This window comes from Sinocyclocheilus anshuiensis, unplaced genomic scaffold, assembly GCF_001515605.1.
Source record: "Sinocyclocheilus anshuiensis isolate Anshui unplaced genomic scaffold, SAMN03320099.WGS_v1.1 scaffold112, whole genome shotgun sequence".
Classification (NCBI taxonomy): domain Eukaryota; kingdom Metazoa; phylum Chordata; class Actinopteri; order Cypriniformes; family Cyprinidae; genus Sinocyclocheilus; species Sinocyclocheilus anshuiensis.
In genome coordinates this window covers 875,993-889,527 of record NW_015557175.1, presented here as the reverse complement: position 1 = coordinate 889,527, position 13,535 = coordinate 875,993, and the positions used below count along the sequence as shown (strand labels likewise).

At 36.3% G+C, this 13,535-nt stretch overlaps 2 protein-coding genes across 4 annotated transcripts in view; both read left to right on the top strand.

Moving 5' to 3' along the window:
- The window catches only part of LOC107678454 (G kinase-anchoring protein 1-like), a 26,686-nt gene extending 21,874 nt beyond the window's left edge, over window positions 1–4,812 (top strand). For both annotated transcript variants that reach the window (XM_016473729.1, XM_016473730.1), the window contains exons 7-12: window positions 2,176–2,319; window positions 2,484–2,570; window positions 3,866–3,929; window positions 4,013–4,083; window positions 4,194–4,271; window positions 4,485–4,812. In XM_016473729.1, coding sequence (XP_016329215.1) covers window positions 2,176–2,319; window positions 2,484–2,570; window positions 3,866–3,929; window positions 4,013–4,083; window positions 4,194–4,271; window positions 4,485–4,526 — 486 coding nt within the window. In that variant the 3' untranslated portion in view covers window positions 4,527–4,812. The remainder of the gene's footprint in view (window positions 1–2,175; window positions 2,320–2,483; window positions 2,571–3,865; window positions 3,930–4,012; window positions 4,084–4,193; window positions 4,272–4,484) is intronic.
- A 1,507-nt stretch (window positions 4,813–6,319) lies between these two features.
- Window positions 6,320–13,535, top strand: part of LOC107678471 (FERM domain-containing protein 3-like) — a 63,433-nt gene continuing 56,217 nt past the window's right edge. For both annotated transcript variants that reach the window (XM_016473748.1, XM_016473747.1), the window contains exon 1: window positions 6,320–6,574. In XM_016473748.1, coding sequence (XP_016329234.1) covers window positions 6,470–6,574 — 105 coding nt within the window. In that variant the 5' untranslated portion in view covers window positions 6,320–6,469. The remainder of the gene's footprint in view (window positions 6,575–13,535) is intronic.

Sequence of the window (13,535 nt, the reverse complement as noted above, 5' to 3'; positions counted from 1 at the left end):
TAAAATTAAAAATGGACTTTTCAATACCGACCAGATACAATACTGATTTTGGCGGAAACTCAATTTAAAAACAAAAATGGCGTTTATCACGTTGTGGAATCAAACTCTTCATATTTTTCCTCCCATCTCATATCTATTCCCTTTAGGGGTTCCATTTTTTAAATGGAAATCTCCTAGCCTTATGAGCAGTTCATTTTTAATATGTTTCAGCACGTTACAATCATTATATGGCTTGCGTTAAGGTAGCCTATCTTCTGAGTTAAACAGTTTATCATACAGATTGAATGTGTGAATGCCGTCTCTCTCAGTTTATGGGTGTTTGCGTGTGCATGCAGGGGAGGGGTGTGATTTTCGAATAATGATCGAATAATACCCATGCGATTTTCGAATATTATTTTTGCTTGGAATGCCCATCCCTAGTGTGTATGACTTTCTTCTTTCAGACGAATACAATCGTATTTAAAACTTGATAAACTGTAATCTCTAGCTTCCGCAAACTGTTGTACGCACGTTCATGAGAGAGTAACATCCGGCGGATGAGGTAGGACTTGGGCGTAGTTTTGTTTACAGCAAAGGAAAACCAGTCTCCTCTTGGCTTATATCAAAATCCTCCAACGTTTTTCTTTAAAATCCTCTTTTTGTACTTCTAATTCGTGACCGGTGTTTTCTGCTCTCTCCGCTGCGCTTTCGTGTTCGTCACTTCTCACTGGAGCTTATGCTACACATACGTCCTACATCATCCGCTGGAACGCCACTCTCTTGTGAACGCGCAGCGGAAGCTAGAGATTACGGTTTATCAAGTTTTAAATATGGATATTTTTCGTACACAAATGCATCGATTCGCTTCAGAAGGCCTTTATTAATCCTCTGGATAGTGCTAGCTCTCGGTTTTTACGATTTTTAACTTGAAAATGTAACTACAACATGATTCAAGTAACTTTTTCTTTATTAATCCTCTAGTTAAAGAAAATTCCAAGTGCACCACACATGAAGTAACAATAACATTGTTTTTTCTATGTAAACATGGACGCGTTTGACTGTTGCACTCGCATCTCTTGCAGCGTCTCTACATGAAACAGAATTCTGAAAACGCGGCGCTCAAGTCAGAAGAAGATCAACTCAACTCCCATCGTCCTGCATTTTTTTCCTATTCCACTGCCCGCGTCGCATCTTTGTCAACACAAAAGCGCATTCTGTGTGAATGGCACCTTACGTGAGCGGATAATCACATGCGCTGACATGCGGTTGGATCATTGTTTTCTCTTTACTGTTATAATTGCCATATTGTCGAAGTGTCTAATTCTAACGTTTGGTAATATTTCTATTCAAAATCGTGATTACTTTATTAAAAAATAAAACCGTGGCAAAACATAAAAAAAAAATGGAATTAATCGATAAAATCTGAAAAGTCACCCAGCCCTACCTCCAGAGCTGTGTGGAGTAGTTTTATGATGGATGGATGCAGTTAATTGGACTTCAAACTCTCAACACCCATTCACTGCCATTATACAGCTTGGTAGAGCCAGAACATTATTTAATATAACTCTGATTGTTTTCGTCTGAAAGAAGAAAGTCATAAACACACAGGATGAGTAAATCATGGGGTAATTTTCATTTTTGGGTGAACTATCCCTTTAAACTTACTTTATTTCACTTACTTGCCAAGGCAACATTTCTTATTATCATTTAAGTTTTTCATGTAATATTTATTTTATTTTATTTCAACTTTATTTTAGTTAATAAAAATGCATTTTAGGTTAGAATTAGAGTTTTTATTTTCTATGAGCACTTTATGGAATCCTGCTGACTTGTATGCTTTTACTATAACTATTCCTCCTTCTAACTTTGAAACTTTGTATTGCTAGCATTTCTTATAATAAATCATTTGTTAAATCATATATTCCTCATTTGTAAGTCGCTTTGCATAAAAGCCTCTGCTAAATGAATAAATGTAGATGTAATAGTTTTAGCTTTAATTAACAATAACAACACTAGTATACATGTATTTATACATGAAAAAATAGTTTTCTTTACATTTTAGGAAGGGGGTCCCTTGGCATCAACACGTTTGTGGGTTTTCAAAACGCTTCATGATTTCTGCTTGTGATCAAGCATCATACAGTGTGTCACATGCTGATGATTTGCAGTTTCATCTTCCTGATTTTTCTTTCGAAGCCTGTGAATCCAGAGCTGCGTGAAGACAAGTTTTTCAACCAGCTAGAGGACGATGTGAGCCGGATCGTCCAGCGTGACAAGCACAGAGAGCAGTACAGCAACAGCGCCGGCCATGAGGTCAACACCTCCTCAGAGCAGGAGCAGGTCAGACTTCTGCCAGTATACTCACTCATTCACTCTTCTTGAGCCAGATACGAGAGAGAGAGAGAAAAAAAACTCAAAAATGTGCAGGATGTGTACAAGGCTGTTGTACCGCAATGTAGAATGAAGCTCATTTTTCTTCTTGTTTTCTTTCTTAAAACCCCCAGGACGTGAGAACTGAGCAGTTAAAATATGAACTGGAAAAAAAAGACCAGGAAATTGTAAAGCTGAAAAAGACAATTTCACAATGGGAGGTGAGATGTTGTGGTGTGGAGAGATTGTTTCTTATTAGAGTTCCAAAGAACATTTGCATATGCAATAGACATCAGGTTTGTGTTTTGTTTTTTAATAAATGCATATTTTTCATTTAACTGTCACTGGGCTGCACAATTAATTGAAGAACAACTGTGATTAAGTTTACGACTGCAGTGATGAACTAATCATGAAAAGTTTCAATTAGGTGTCGATACTAATTTCAATATTAAGGCTGATTTAGATTTTTGGCAGAGTGTTTGTCATAAGGAAATACATTTTGGATTATTAAGGTGATAAATAACTTGTGATGGTTTTGATGTTCTGCTTGAATGTCTTTTTGACTAATGCTAAATTAACAACTCGCTGTGATTTAAAGGGGTCCTATTATGCTCTTTTACAAAGTCTTGATTTTTTTTTTTTGGGGGTGTACTAGAACATGCTCTCATGCTTGGTGGTTCGAAAAACGCATTATTTTTCACATAATTTACATTATTAAAATACCTTTCTCCCCAGGCTGGCACAAACGGCTCGATTAGTTCCGGGTTTGATGAAGGTCCTCCTTCCGAAAAACAAAATGTGTTGTGATTGGTTAGCTGTCCCAGTGCGTTGTGATTGGCGAACAGCTTAGACGGTGTTTCAGTACTGCCCCGCCCCTTGCTTCGTCTTTCAACAAAAGCTTTTGGTGAATCCGGCACTACTCACTCGTGTTGTGGAAGCTGTCCTCAGTAAAATGCACAGCACACAATAGCAAATTGGGGTTATAATGCTCAGGAACAGAGTTAAAACATAAATTGCAACCACTGTTTCCTGACATCATCCGCTTTTGGAAGCCCAAACAAAGACGTTTGGGCACGGAGGTGAAAAAAAACAGCGTATGCACTAACTCTGCAGCAGCTCTTCTTCGTCGTCGTCTCGTCTGATGCAGTCACTCAACCAAGCGTTCTAACCACAACCTCGCACCTCCCCACCCCCCAACCATTCTAATTTCTGTAGGCGGGAGTTATTTGTAATGATATTCTAATGAGCCGCTTTGTGATATCACAAAGCCCGGAAAACAAACGCTGTAGTCCAAACGAGCCGTTCATTGTAGTTCTTGAAAAGGGATTTATTTAAAACTAAATATCTCCCTTTGGAGTGGACTTTGAGATTTGTAACTTTCTAGATCTTTTTAATGCCCAAACATACACACTACACACTGACTAAAATTAAAAAAGTGAAAAAGCATAATTAGGACCCCTTTAAGAGTTAAGATTTCAGCATGTTTGTGTTTACTAATTGTCTTTATTCTTTTCAGGAAAGATATAAGGAAGTGAAGGCCAGAAACGCTCAGCTGCTTAAAATGCTTCAACAGGGAGAGAGTGAGTGCAGAATATCATACAAGCCTGACATACTGCAGCCTAGCATTCGTTCTTGGTATTTATTCAGCTTTCTTTATATTCAGTGAAGGACAAAGCTGAAATTCTGCTGCAGGTGGAGGAGCTCCAGAACATTAAAGAAGAGCTGTCCTCGCAGGTGTGTGTCTGCACATCCACTCATTCACTGGATAGACCAGCTTTAGCCTCAATCATAGTGTTGTGTTGCTGTGATATTTTTGTGGAACAAAATGTGTTTCCTCTTTCCAGGTGACACAATTACACACATCTCTGGAGCAAGAGAGGTCAAAAGTGAAGGGCCTACAGTCAGAGCAACCGAAACATCAGGTACGGAACATCCAAACCTGCTGGGACTATCACAATGACAGAGAATTTGTATTTAAATCAGCATATATATATATATATATATATATATACGCTTAAAACATTTTTTTTTTAATGAGCATAACATTGGTTCAGTTTATGATATCCTACAGCAAAAAAAACAAACACGACATCACCAGAATCTAAATTAATTTTTTTGTATTTTGTGTTTTGCAGGGGAACCGGAAGGGTAAAAAAGCATCAGACGGGGACGGATGAAGATTCATGTTAGAAGACAGACAGCTTGAATGTTTCACCTCCTTTGTCAAGCTGCTAATGCCTTTAATGTCTGTTCGAAACACCACACACTCTTAACCGAACTACCACCGTCACACACATACTCCTGCTTATTGCTGCGTACTTCTGTTACCCTGATCACAGTGACTCGTGAGAGGAACCGAAGTTCTGCTTCTACACTTAAATCCACTTCTGTTCTCTGCACTATGAATCAAAGGCATACAATCCTGAGGTCTTTTCAATAAAGATGCTAATCTACTTTTTCAAAGTGTGTTGGTTGTTTATGCTTGAAACTGACTGTTATTTCATTTTCGCCAAGTATCTTTTTAAGTAATGAATGTATTCACAGTGTTCAGTCCGTTTACTTCAGTCAATAAATCCATAATATTCAGAGCAGGAAATACTTGATAAAAGCACTGATTAAATTAAGAGGTTATGCTTGAAACTGACACATTTTGTCACTTTACGTCTGATCTAGTTACACTTTATATTTCATGTTCATATGCATGCTAGCCTAGGGATTAAGATAAATTTTTGGTACTTTAAAGGCACTGAAAATACAATGTATTTGCACATTGTCAATGTTTTTAAATGTCTTAATGAGGTTAAACTATAAACATACATGGAAAAGTATGCTTGAAGTAATACTTCTGTTAAAGTAATAACTGGCAGTTACAACAGTTGTTACAGCAATACAATTATGCTGACTTTAATGTTAACCATAAAACCATGAAATTACAAATCCTGTATAAATGTATCCTGTTTAATGTTTTTTTTGTTTGTTTTTTTACTTTTTAAAATAATTTTACTAATAATAATACTGTTTTTTTTTGTTATTTTATTAAGTTATTTCAGATTAAAAAAAAATATATATATATATGTGTATACGTGTACATATTCTATGAGTGTTTTAAAATTAAATAATAAAAATGTTAGATTTATTTAATTAGTGAAAATTTGATGTCCAATATACAAGTCGTTTGGATGCATTACACACATTAGCCTACAAAAGGACTTTAGAAAGCTGCTTAAGAAAATAAAGTGCATATTTCATTAATGTTCATTAGTGTTTCACTAGTGAAAGTCTTTCATTAGTGAAAGTCTGCATCAGTGTTGGACATTTTTCTGCAGGTTACATCGCTGCGCCAGTAGGTGGCGACAAATCTTACGAATTATTAATTTAACGCATTCTTCTCATTTTACTTGCATATTTGGATGCTGGCATTGGCTAAAATTAAGAAATGTTCAGGATTAATTGATAAGGATTTTAAAAACTTTTTTTTTTTTTTACAAAACCTTTCATGATGCAATTTCATAGGCTATAGAAATTTCCATGACATTTTCAGATCTATTTTCGTATTTGTTATTTTAGGTCTAAAAAAAAAATCATATTTAAAATTGTAGGTTTTCTATGATCGTGGTTATCATTATTAGTTAATTAATATGCAGCAACATGCATAACTAAACATTCCTATATTTTACAGCAAAACTAAACATACTACTTCACATTTTGTTGCCACAGTGAAACAAACAAACAACCAAATAAATACTTTAAAAGCTCGATCCCATTTGAATTTAGTATGGGTTTGCGGTAGCACAAGTAGTAGGCTTAGTAGTAACTATTAAATTGAGGCGGAGACCGTACTGTAACTCGCGTTGTTATGGCAACACACGGTGTGCTCGCTCGCTCCAGGTGAAGCTGCTGATGCGACTGAACTGATGGAGGGAGGCAGGGGCGAGCGCGTGTGTGTGCGGGACGAAGAGAGGGAGAGAGAAGCAAAAAGGGGGATCGTTCTCCCGGTCATATAACGCCACATCTCTCTTTCCTCCTCTCCACTGGCGGCTTAAGCGACGCGTAACCGACACCCCGTGCTCCTCTCCCAAACCAAAGGGCTTTTTTGCTTTGCTATGCGGAACCAAGAGCCATGAAAATGCTTCGATTCCGGAGTCCGAGCGTCTCCTCCCTCGCGCAGGAGGTCCAGTGCACGGTTCGGCTGCTCGACGACTCCGAAATCTCGTGCAGCATCCAGGTAAGGCGCGAGCGAGCGCGTGTGCGCCAGTGCGACGATTATCTGGCATAACGCTTAATTATCAATACATGGTGCTAAACGGAGAGTTTCTCGTTGACTGGCCTCTTTAAGGTGTATCCTCGCGCTTGTTTAGGCAGAATGCGCCTCGGGAGTGATGATGACACTTTGGTCAGGGTTTGCTCGTTTCATTATCGCCTGTTAAACAGTTACGCCCTTGACTTTCTTTGTAGCCTACTCGAGAAAGATTCATGTACAAAATGCGGTTCGTCTATACATAGCAGAATTTAAAGCCTGCTGTCACTGTGTGTAATTTCATTTGCTGTGTTTTGTAGCGGTTTTGGGATCGGAGAGCATGATGCAAGGCGTCCATGTGTCTCGTGCGCTGATGTAGATTTACCTTCTTTCTTTTCCAAGAGATGAGAGATTGCTGGACAAAAGTCTGTGATGGACAACGGTTTGCTGTGGGACCTGTTTGTTTCATCAGTAAAGTCAAGTCACTTTTATTTATATCTAGCACTTTTAACAGCATGTTTTAGCCCTTGTGAAACCAGAGGTGTAAAGAGTACCTAAAAACCATACTTGAGTAAAAGTACAGATACCTTACAGTGAAAATTACTCCACTACACGTTACAAGTCACCAATTCTAAAACAACTTGAGTAAAAGTCTTACGAGTATCTGATTTTAACAGCGAAACACACAGCGGCCTAGCGTGAGGGGAAGCCCCGGCTTAGCGTGCGCTGAGGCCGGGATAGAGTGAGCTGAGCTTTCACAACGAAGCACACAGCGCCTTCATGACATGGCAGCAACAATACTACAGCGAGACTAAAAGTTACGCCTTCTTTCTCTGCGTGAACATTTGGGCGGCCAGTGAAAATTACTCCACTACACGTTACAAGTCACCAATTCCAAAACAACTTGAGTAAAAGTCTTAGTATCTGATTTTAACAGTACTTAAGTATTTTACTTATACTAAATATAGGCTCAAAGATGCACTAGTCGTTGTGGAGAAGCTGCAGAAAACAGGCAGAGGCAAGGATCTATGTGCTGGTATTTCATGGAAAAACTAGAAGAAACAATAAGCCAAAAACCAAAGGACTGACTACAAAGACCACGGGAGACAGGAAGTGACATAAAAGTCCAGGGCAAGGCACAGAGAGCATGAAACAAAAACAAGAAAGAGTTGATTTATTTTCTAAAACCAAAATAAAGCTGAACACCTTAAAATTACAAAACAAACAAACAATCAAACAAACAAAAACAATATCTTTCAAAAAGGTCTCATCAGTATAATGGATAAATAGAATAATGTTAAGTAAAATTAAAAAGCCGAAGCCTTCTTTCAGTGGATGTGCTGGTTTGGGCCTCATTGCCGGCTGCAGTCATGTCCTCATCTCATATATAAAACACCTGCGATTCACAACTACTTGCTAAGGAACTTGCATTCACATAACGCAGCCTTGTTGACAAGTTTGGGTGAGCAAGGGAAAAACGCACAAGATGCAGTACTTTCAGTGACCTGTAATAGGCAGTATCACGTCTTTTGTAGCAGAAATAAACTGCTGCAGAAAAAGCTAGGTCCATGCAAAATGTAATGTGTAACTGCAACACTCATTTCAAATGTAGTGGAGTAAAGAGTACAGATACTCATTCAAAAATGTAGTGAAGTAAAGAGTAAAAGTTGCTAATATCTTTGATACTCAGTACAACTACAAAGTAAACGAAAAGATACTCAAGTACAGTAACTAATTACATTTACTCCAATACTTTACACCTCTGTGTGAAACAGAAGTACACTGAAGTACACTGCACTATTGACAAACTTTTTTCCTGTTTGACTCAGGAAAAAAAACAGTATTGTACAAATAAAGGTGACTTGAAGCATAATTTTAATATGAGTACTATGGCGATAATAGGCCTATAATTTAAAGTAATTTTCTTAAGTGATATTTTTAACTGTTTCCGGAAACTTAATTGCTTGTTTTTTACAATTAAATGTTTTTTTATATATAGTTTAAATTAATATTAAATGCAATTAGTTTACCTTCATTTTTTTACTCACTTCAGTAGGACTTTAGTACATCTTTATATGTAATTCATAATTATTTCTATTGTATATTGAAATATGGTTAAAGTGTACTGCTGAATGTACTGACAAGCATTTATAGTAAACTAAAATCTACTTTAATATGATTACTATTGAAGCATGTATTCAGATATTTTTGGAAGGACGCATTTGTAAAGATGAAGTTGCAGTTTAGCACATTTAAAATGTATTAATTTCAAATGTAATATCAAATAACTCACTACAGTTACAATTATAATCACTTATAGTATAGTATGTTAGTCAGCACATTAAAATGAAAAAAAAGCACCACAAAAGATTATTAAAACATAATGCTTTAAAATGTACTTTGAAGTAAAAGTGCATGTCTTAAAGTGTACATAAGTGTGCTAAGAAACTGTCATGAACATGCACACTCTTTAAGTATACTTTGTTTCATTAATATTATCTGCAAGTAGTTTTTTGCAAATATACTTTAAAAGTTGGAAGTACACTACAAGTGGTGCAAACCAAAGGCAACTATGGCAGGGAAAAAAACGACCCATGTTGTTAGTTAGCACCTGAGACTTGAATATGCAGTTGTAATGATTTGCTCATTTAGTCACCAAGCTTTTGGCACTACTGTGCCACTTTTTGAGTTTTTGGAAAGCCAATGGAAGCACTGCATAATGGTGCCCAAAAATCCTGTCTGAGTAGGCGGCACACTAGTTTTTGAGACACAGCCAGTGAATTTCGTCCCATCATGCTCTCTATGTTCCAGTCAAGATAAATGAGCAGACCCATTTCTGGGAAAGACTCTTGACAATGCACTTCCCTTCAGAACATTCTTGGAAACAACAAAAACATCCAATCCACTGAAAATCTGCATGTAGTTTTGCTAATAAAATATAATTGAATCTATAAAGGCCAGGAGGCAGGCGTAATGTAGTTATTGTCGTTCAGCTCTGATGCAGGCTTAAGTGTTTGATGCTAACGGATGATAATGTGGATGTGTAGTCTAGCTGGCACTAATGTACATGCAGTGTCTAATGGAAGCAACATCCATTTCCTCTCATTCATTCTGAGACAACTACACTATGATGGTGAAGTCAGGAAATTGTCCTCTCATGAAGGTTCTACCTAGGGTTCAGCTACTCTTGGATCAGTGAAAACAGCTAAAACGCTTTCTACAAACTTTTAAAACAGGCTATCTCTTGAGTACTTTTCTGCTGTATCTGTTCTTATGGAACAAAGTGGAAGAGGTGAAGTGTAAGGAAGAGATGACGAGAAGAGTGATGTGCATCCCAGTCTTTTTTTTATACATTGTGTATCTTTCTCTGGTGAGGTGTTTATAAACTTTTGAGCTAAAAGAAGGAGCGTTCTGTTTGGTCTTATGAATATTTCAGAAAGCCACGAAGCTCTAATGGCTTCTTGTTCTGTGATGGCTTTCTCCTGCATATTTCATGACCATCCTCATAGACAGAGGCTGCACCTCCGTCTGTGCACTTTTACATGTTATAAGCACTCAGTTCTTACTTTTTTATCAGCTACATGAGGAGTTAAATGCTGAGTTTATGTTTGCTGTGTCGTGTATAGTGTCGGTCAGCAGTTAGTTCTGCTCCTTGATTTTGATTGGCCTAGAGAGTGCTGATATACAGACCTTTGAGTTTTCACTGTGTTTGCGCATTACACATAGACTGTCAGTCCAACCCAATCTCAGGAGTAAACATTGGGTGGCAATCTGATTTGTAAGGAAACGTAGGATTTTTAGGAAAAAAGCAAGCCTAACTGTCAGTGGTGCATAAGCAGATCGTATGAAAATTATTTTGTACAAATTCATACGAATTAGGCATCAATTCACCAAAGCGTAAAGTAGTTACTAATTGCCATGAGATTGTGTTGGTCAGTATGTGCATTAGAGGGAATGTTTCAGTGACTTTTTACCAGTGCTGGGTAGATTGCTTGCAAATTGTAATCTGTTACTGATTCCAAATTGTAGTCAGTAACATAATCCATTACATTACACATTTCAGGTAATTTAATCAGACTACTTTTGGATTACTTTTAGATTACTTTTGACCTTACACGTTCATCACATTGATTTAAATAGGGCAATCTTGAACCATATTGCTATAAAAATACAAAGTGAAAGAAATTATATTCAGTTCGTTATTATTAACAACATGAAGTGCATTGAACTTTACATGATGTCAAGGTTTACCAAACTGGGGTTTTGTGAGTTTAGTGGAAAAGAAGATTTAGTGAGAGTCAATAAAATATGAATAACTGATTGCTATTGTGTGAATAATATGTAATCACGTAATCAATAAACAGTCAGTAACAATCAGTTACTTTCCAGCACGCTTTTTACACATTAAATCATTACACTCTTTATGAATGAGTCATTGAATTATTCACTCAACTGATACTGTCATAACATGGATTCATTTAGGAACGAAACGCTGCTTCTCTGTGTTGCTCTGATGTGTGAGAGTCAATTTTTTGTCTTCGTTTGGAACTATTTTTGTTGGCAAGAATAGATGAAGTAAAATGTAAGTTTCTCAATATTAACTTCTTGTTTATTAAACGTTTGTATAAAAGCAATGTCATACTCGTAATCATGCCAATGTTGTCTGAATAGCAGGGCTATAAAACAACAAAATCCCTTTCTCACGCGATGTGGCTTAAATGAGTCATAAGACACAGAGCAAAACATGGCTTTGACATGACATACAATTACTTTGTTAACTTGACTTGACTTTAAACTTAACCAAAATTGCTAAATTTTGTGCATAAGAATGAAATACAATACAGGGAGCCCTAATCTAAAGGGATATGATTTTGCATTTACTTGCAAAAATTTTGCGTTCCCCTGAGAAACTTTGCATTGGCTCGCAACAATTTTGCGTTTCCCCAAGAAATGTTGTGCGCTTGCAGAAGTTTTGCATTCTTTTGCAAAAGTACTGAGGTCCCCTGATAAATGTAGCTATCATTTGCAAAAATGTTGTGTTCTCTTCTAAAACTTTTGCATTTCCCTGAAAAAACGTTGCATTTGCTTGCTAAAGCATTGAAATAGAGTTCTTGAAATAGCATTGAGTTTTTCCCTCCATCACCAGTTTTGTGAATGCAAACTTTTTAGGGGGTGCGCAAAAGTTTTTTCAAGAAAGTTTCTTGAGGAAGCTCAATTTTTGTGAGTGAATGCAAAAGCATTGAAATATAATTAAAGTATAATTTCATAGATATTGTTAATAATAGTTGTTCATAATAACTTAATACATGACCTAGATTATTTATTTTTCAAAATCTTGTCATTTTAATAAATATTACATGAAATTGATTAAAAATGGTTTCTGCTCCCATTAAGCTCAGTGTGCTCTCTTTAAGCTCTTCCACATTGAACGTCAATGTAAATACTTCATAAACAGACTTGAAATATTATCTGATGCTTGTCACTTTAAGTTAAGTTAATTGATTTTCTGTGGAATCAGTCGACTCAAATCTGCAGACTTCTCGGTGAACTTCTCCAGATTGTAAATCAGTGGAAAATTGGATGCCTTGTTGCTTGATTAAGCACAGCCAGAGTTTTTGCATTTAATGATGTATATCTTAATTGAAATGCTTTTGTCATTTAAAATAAAATTAAATATTTTTGTATGAGATTAATCTTTTATTTTAACATAACTTTTTATACTGAAACCAATATCTTGTGCACTAAAAATGTCTCAATGTAGATTTTGGTGAGCTTAATAGGTTTGTTTACCCTATTTATCATATTATATTATATTAAAAACTATACTAAAAATTATATTAAACTATGCAACTATACAAAATCATACAAGGTGGGTTGAAAAGTTAGGCATTTTTGATCATTAAGTGTCTTCATATTATAGCAATACTTGCAATATGTGGTTTGGTGTTTGCTAGGGCAAGAGTCACTATTTCTGTTGTTTTATATTAATCACCACAGCATGCCAACACCTAGAAACATCCCCAAAATGCCTTAACAACTGCAAAAAAGCATGTTAAAATGACCTTATCAACCACATGGAAAACCCAAATATTCACAGCACCCTAGAACCATTACAGTGAGTTTTGCATTTAGGAAAATGTTTACATTTAGAAAATGTAAAAATCTAGTTTCTAGTTTTGTGGTTCTCTTTTTCAGAACCACAACAAAACCAAATATATATATATATATATATATAATGTTTTTTCCACAATTCTATATATTTGCCATGAAACATCCAATGATTTTAAAGATTTCGATATTTTGAGGCTGTAGCTTAGTTACAAATCATGAGAAGTGCACAGGTCCTAATCAAAAACAGTCACTTGTGTTTGCCTGTTTTGGACAGAATGAAACCATGTCAAGTTCTAGCCAGTGTATATTGTAATCAGCATATTTCAGTGTGTACTGTAAGGAGTAAATGAGATGTGTGTGTGTGGGTCAGCGCTCAGTGAGTGTCTTCTCAGTGTCTGAAGGACAGATCGCTGATGCATTATTAAGGCAGATCATGCTCTTCAGTGTAACTGCTGCATCACTCATGTGCTACTGATGCAGCGCTCTGCTTCTGCCATTAAATTCCTCACATGGACAAAACCGGACAAAATTGAGCCACGCAGAACATTTGGAGTGCCAACATTTTTTATAACACTGAATGTCTTTCAAGCCGGAACTTCAGAATTTGATAACCAGTTATAATTTCTGTTTTAATGGCATTCAGTAATAAGTAACTGGAGTTACCACGTTATTACCATTTTTAACATTTAGCTGTGGTATTACAGTGGTGTTCTTAGAATTATTATATGTACTTTATAAATGCCATGGTATATCATTATTCAGTATGGTATCTGGTACTGTAAAACCATTTTATCATCATCAGCTGTATTTAATTTCTTGATAATACGCATATATATAT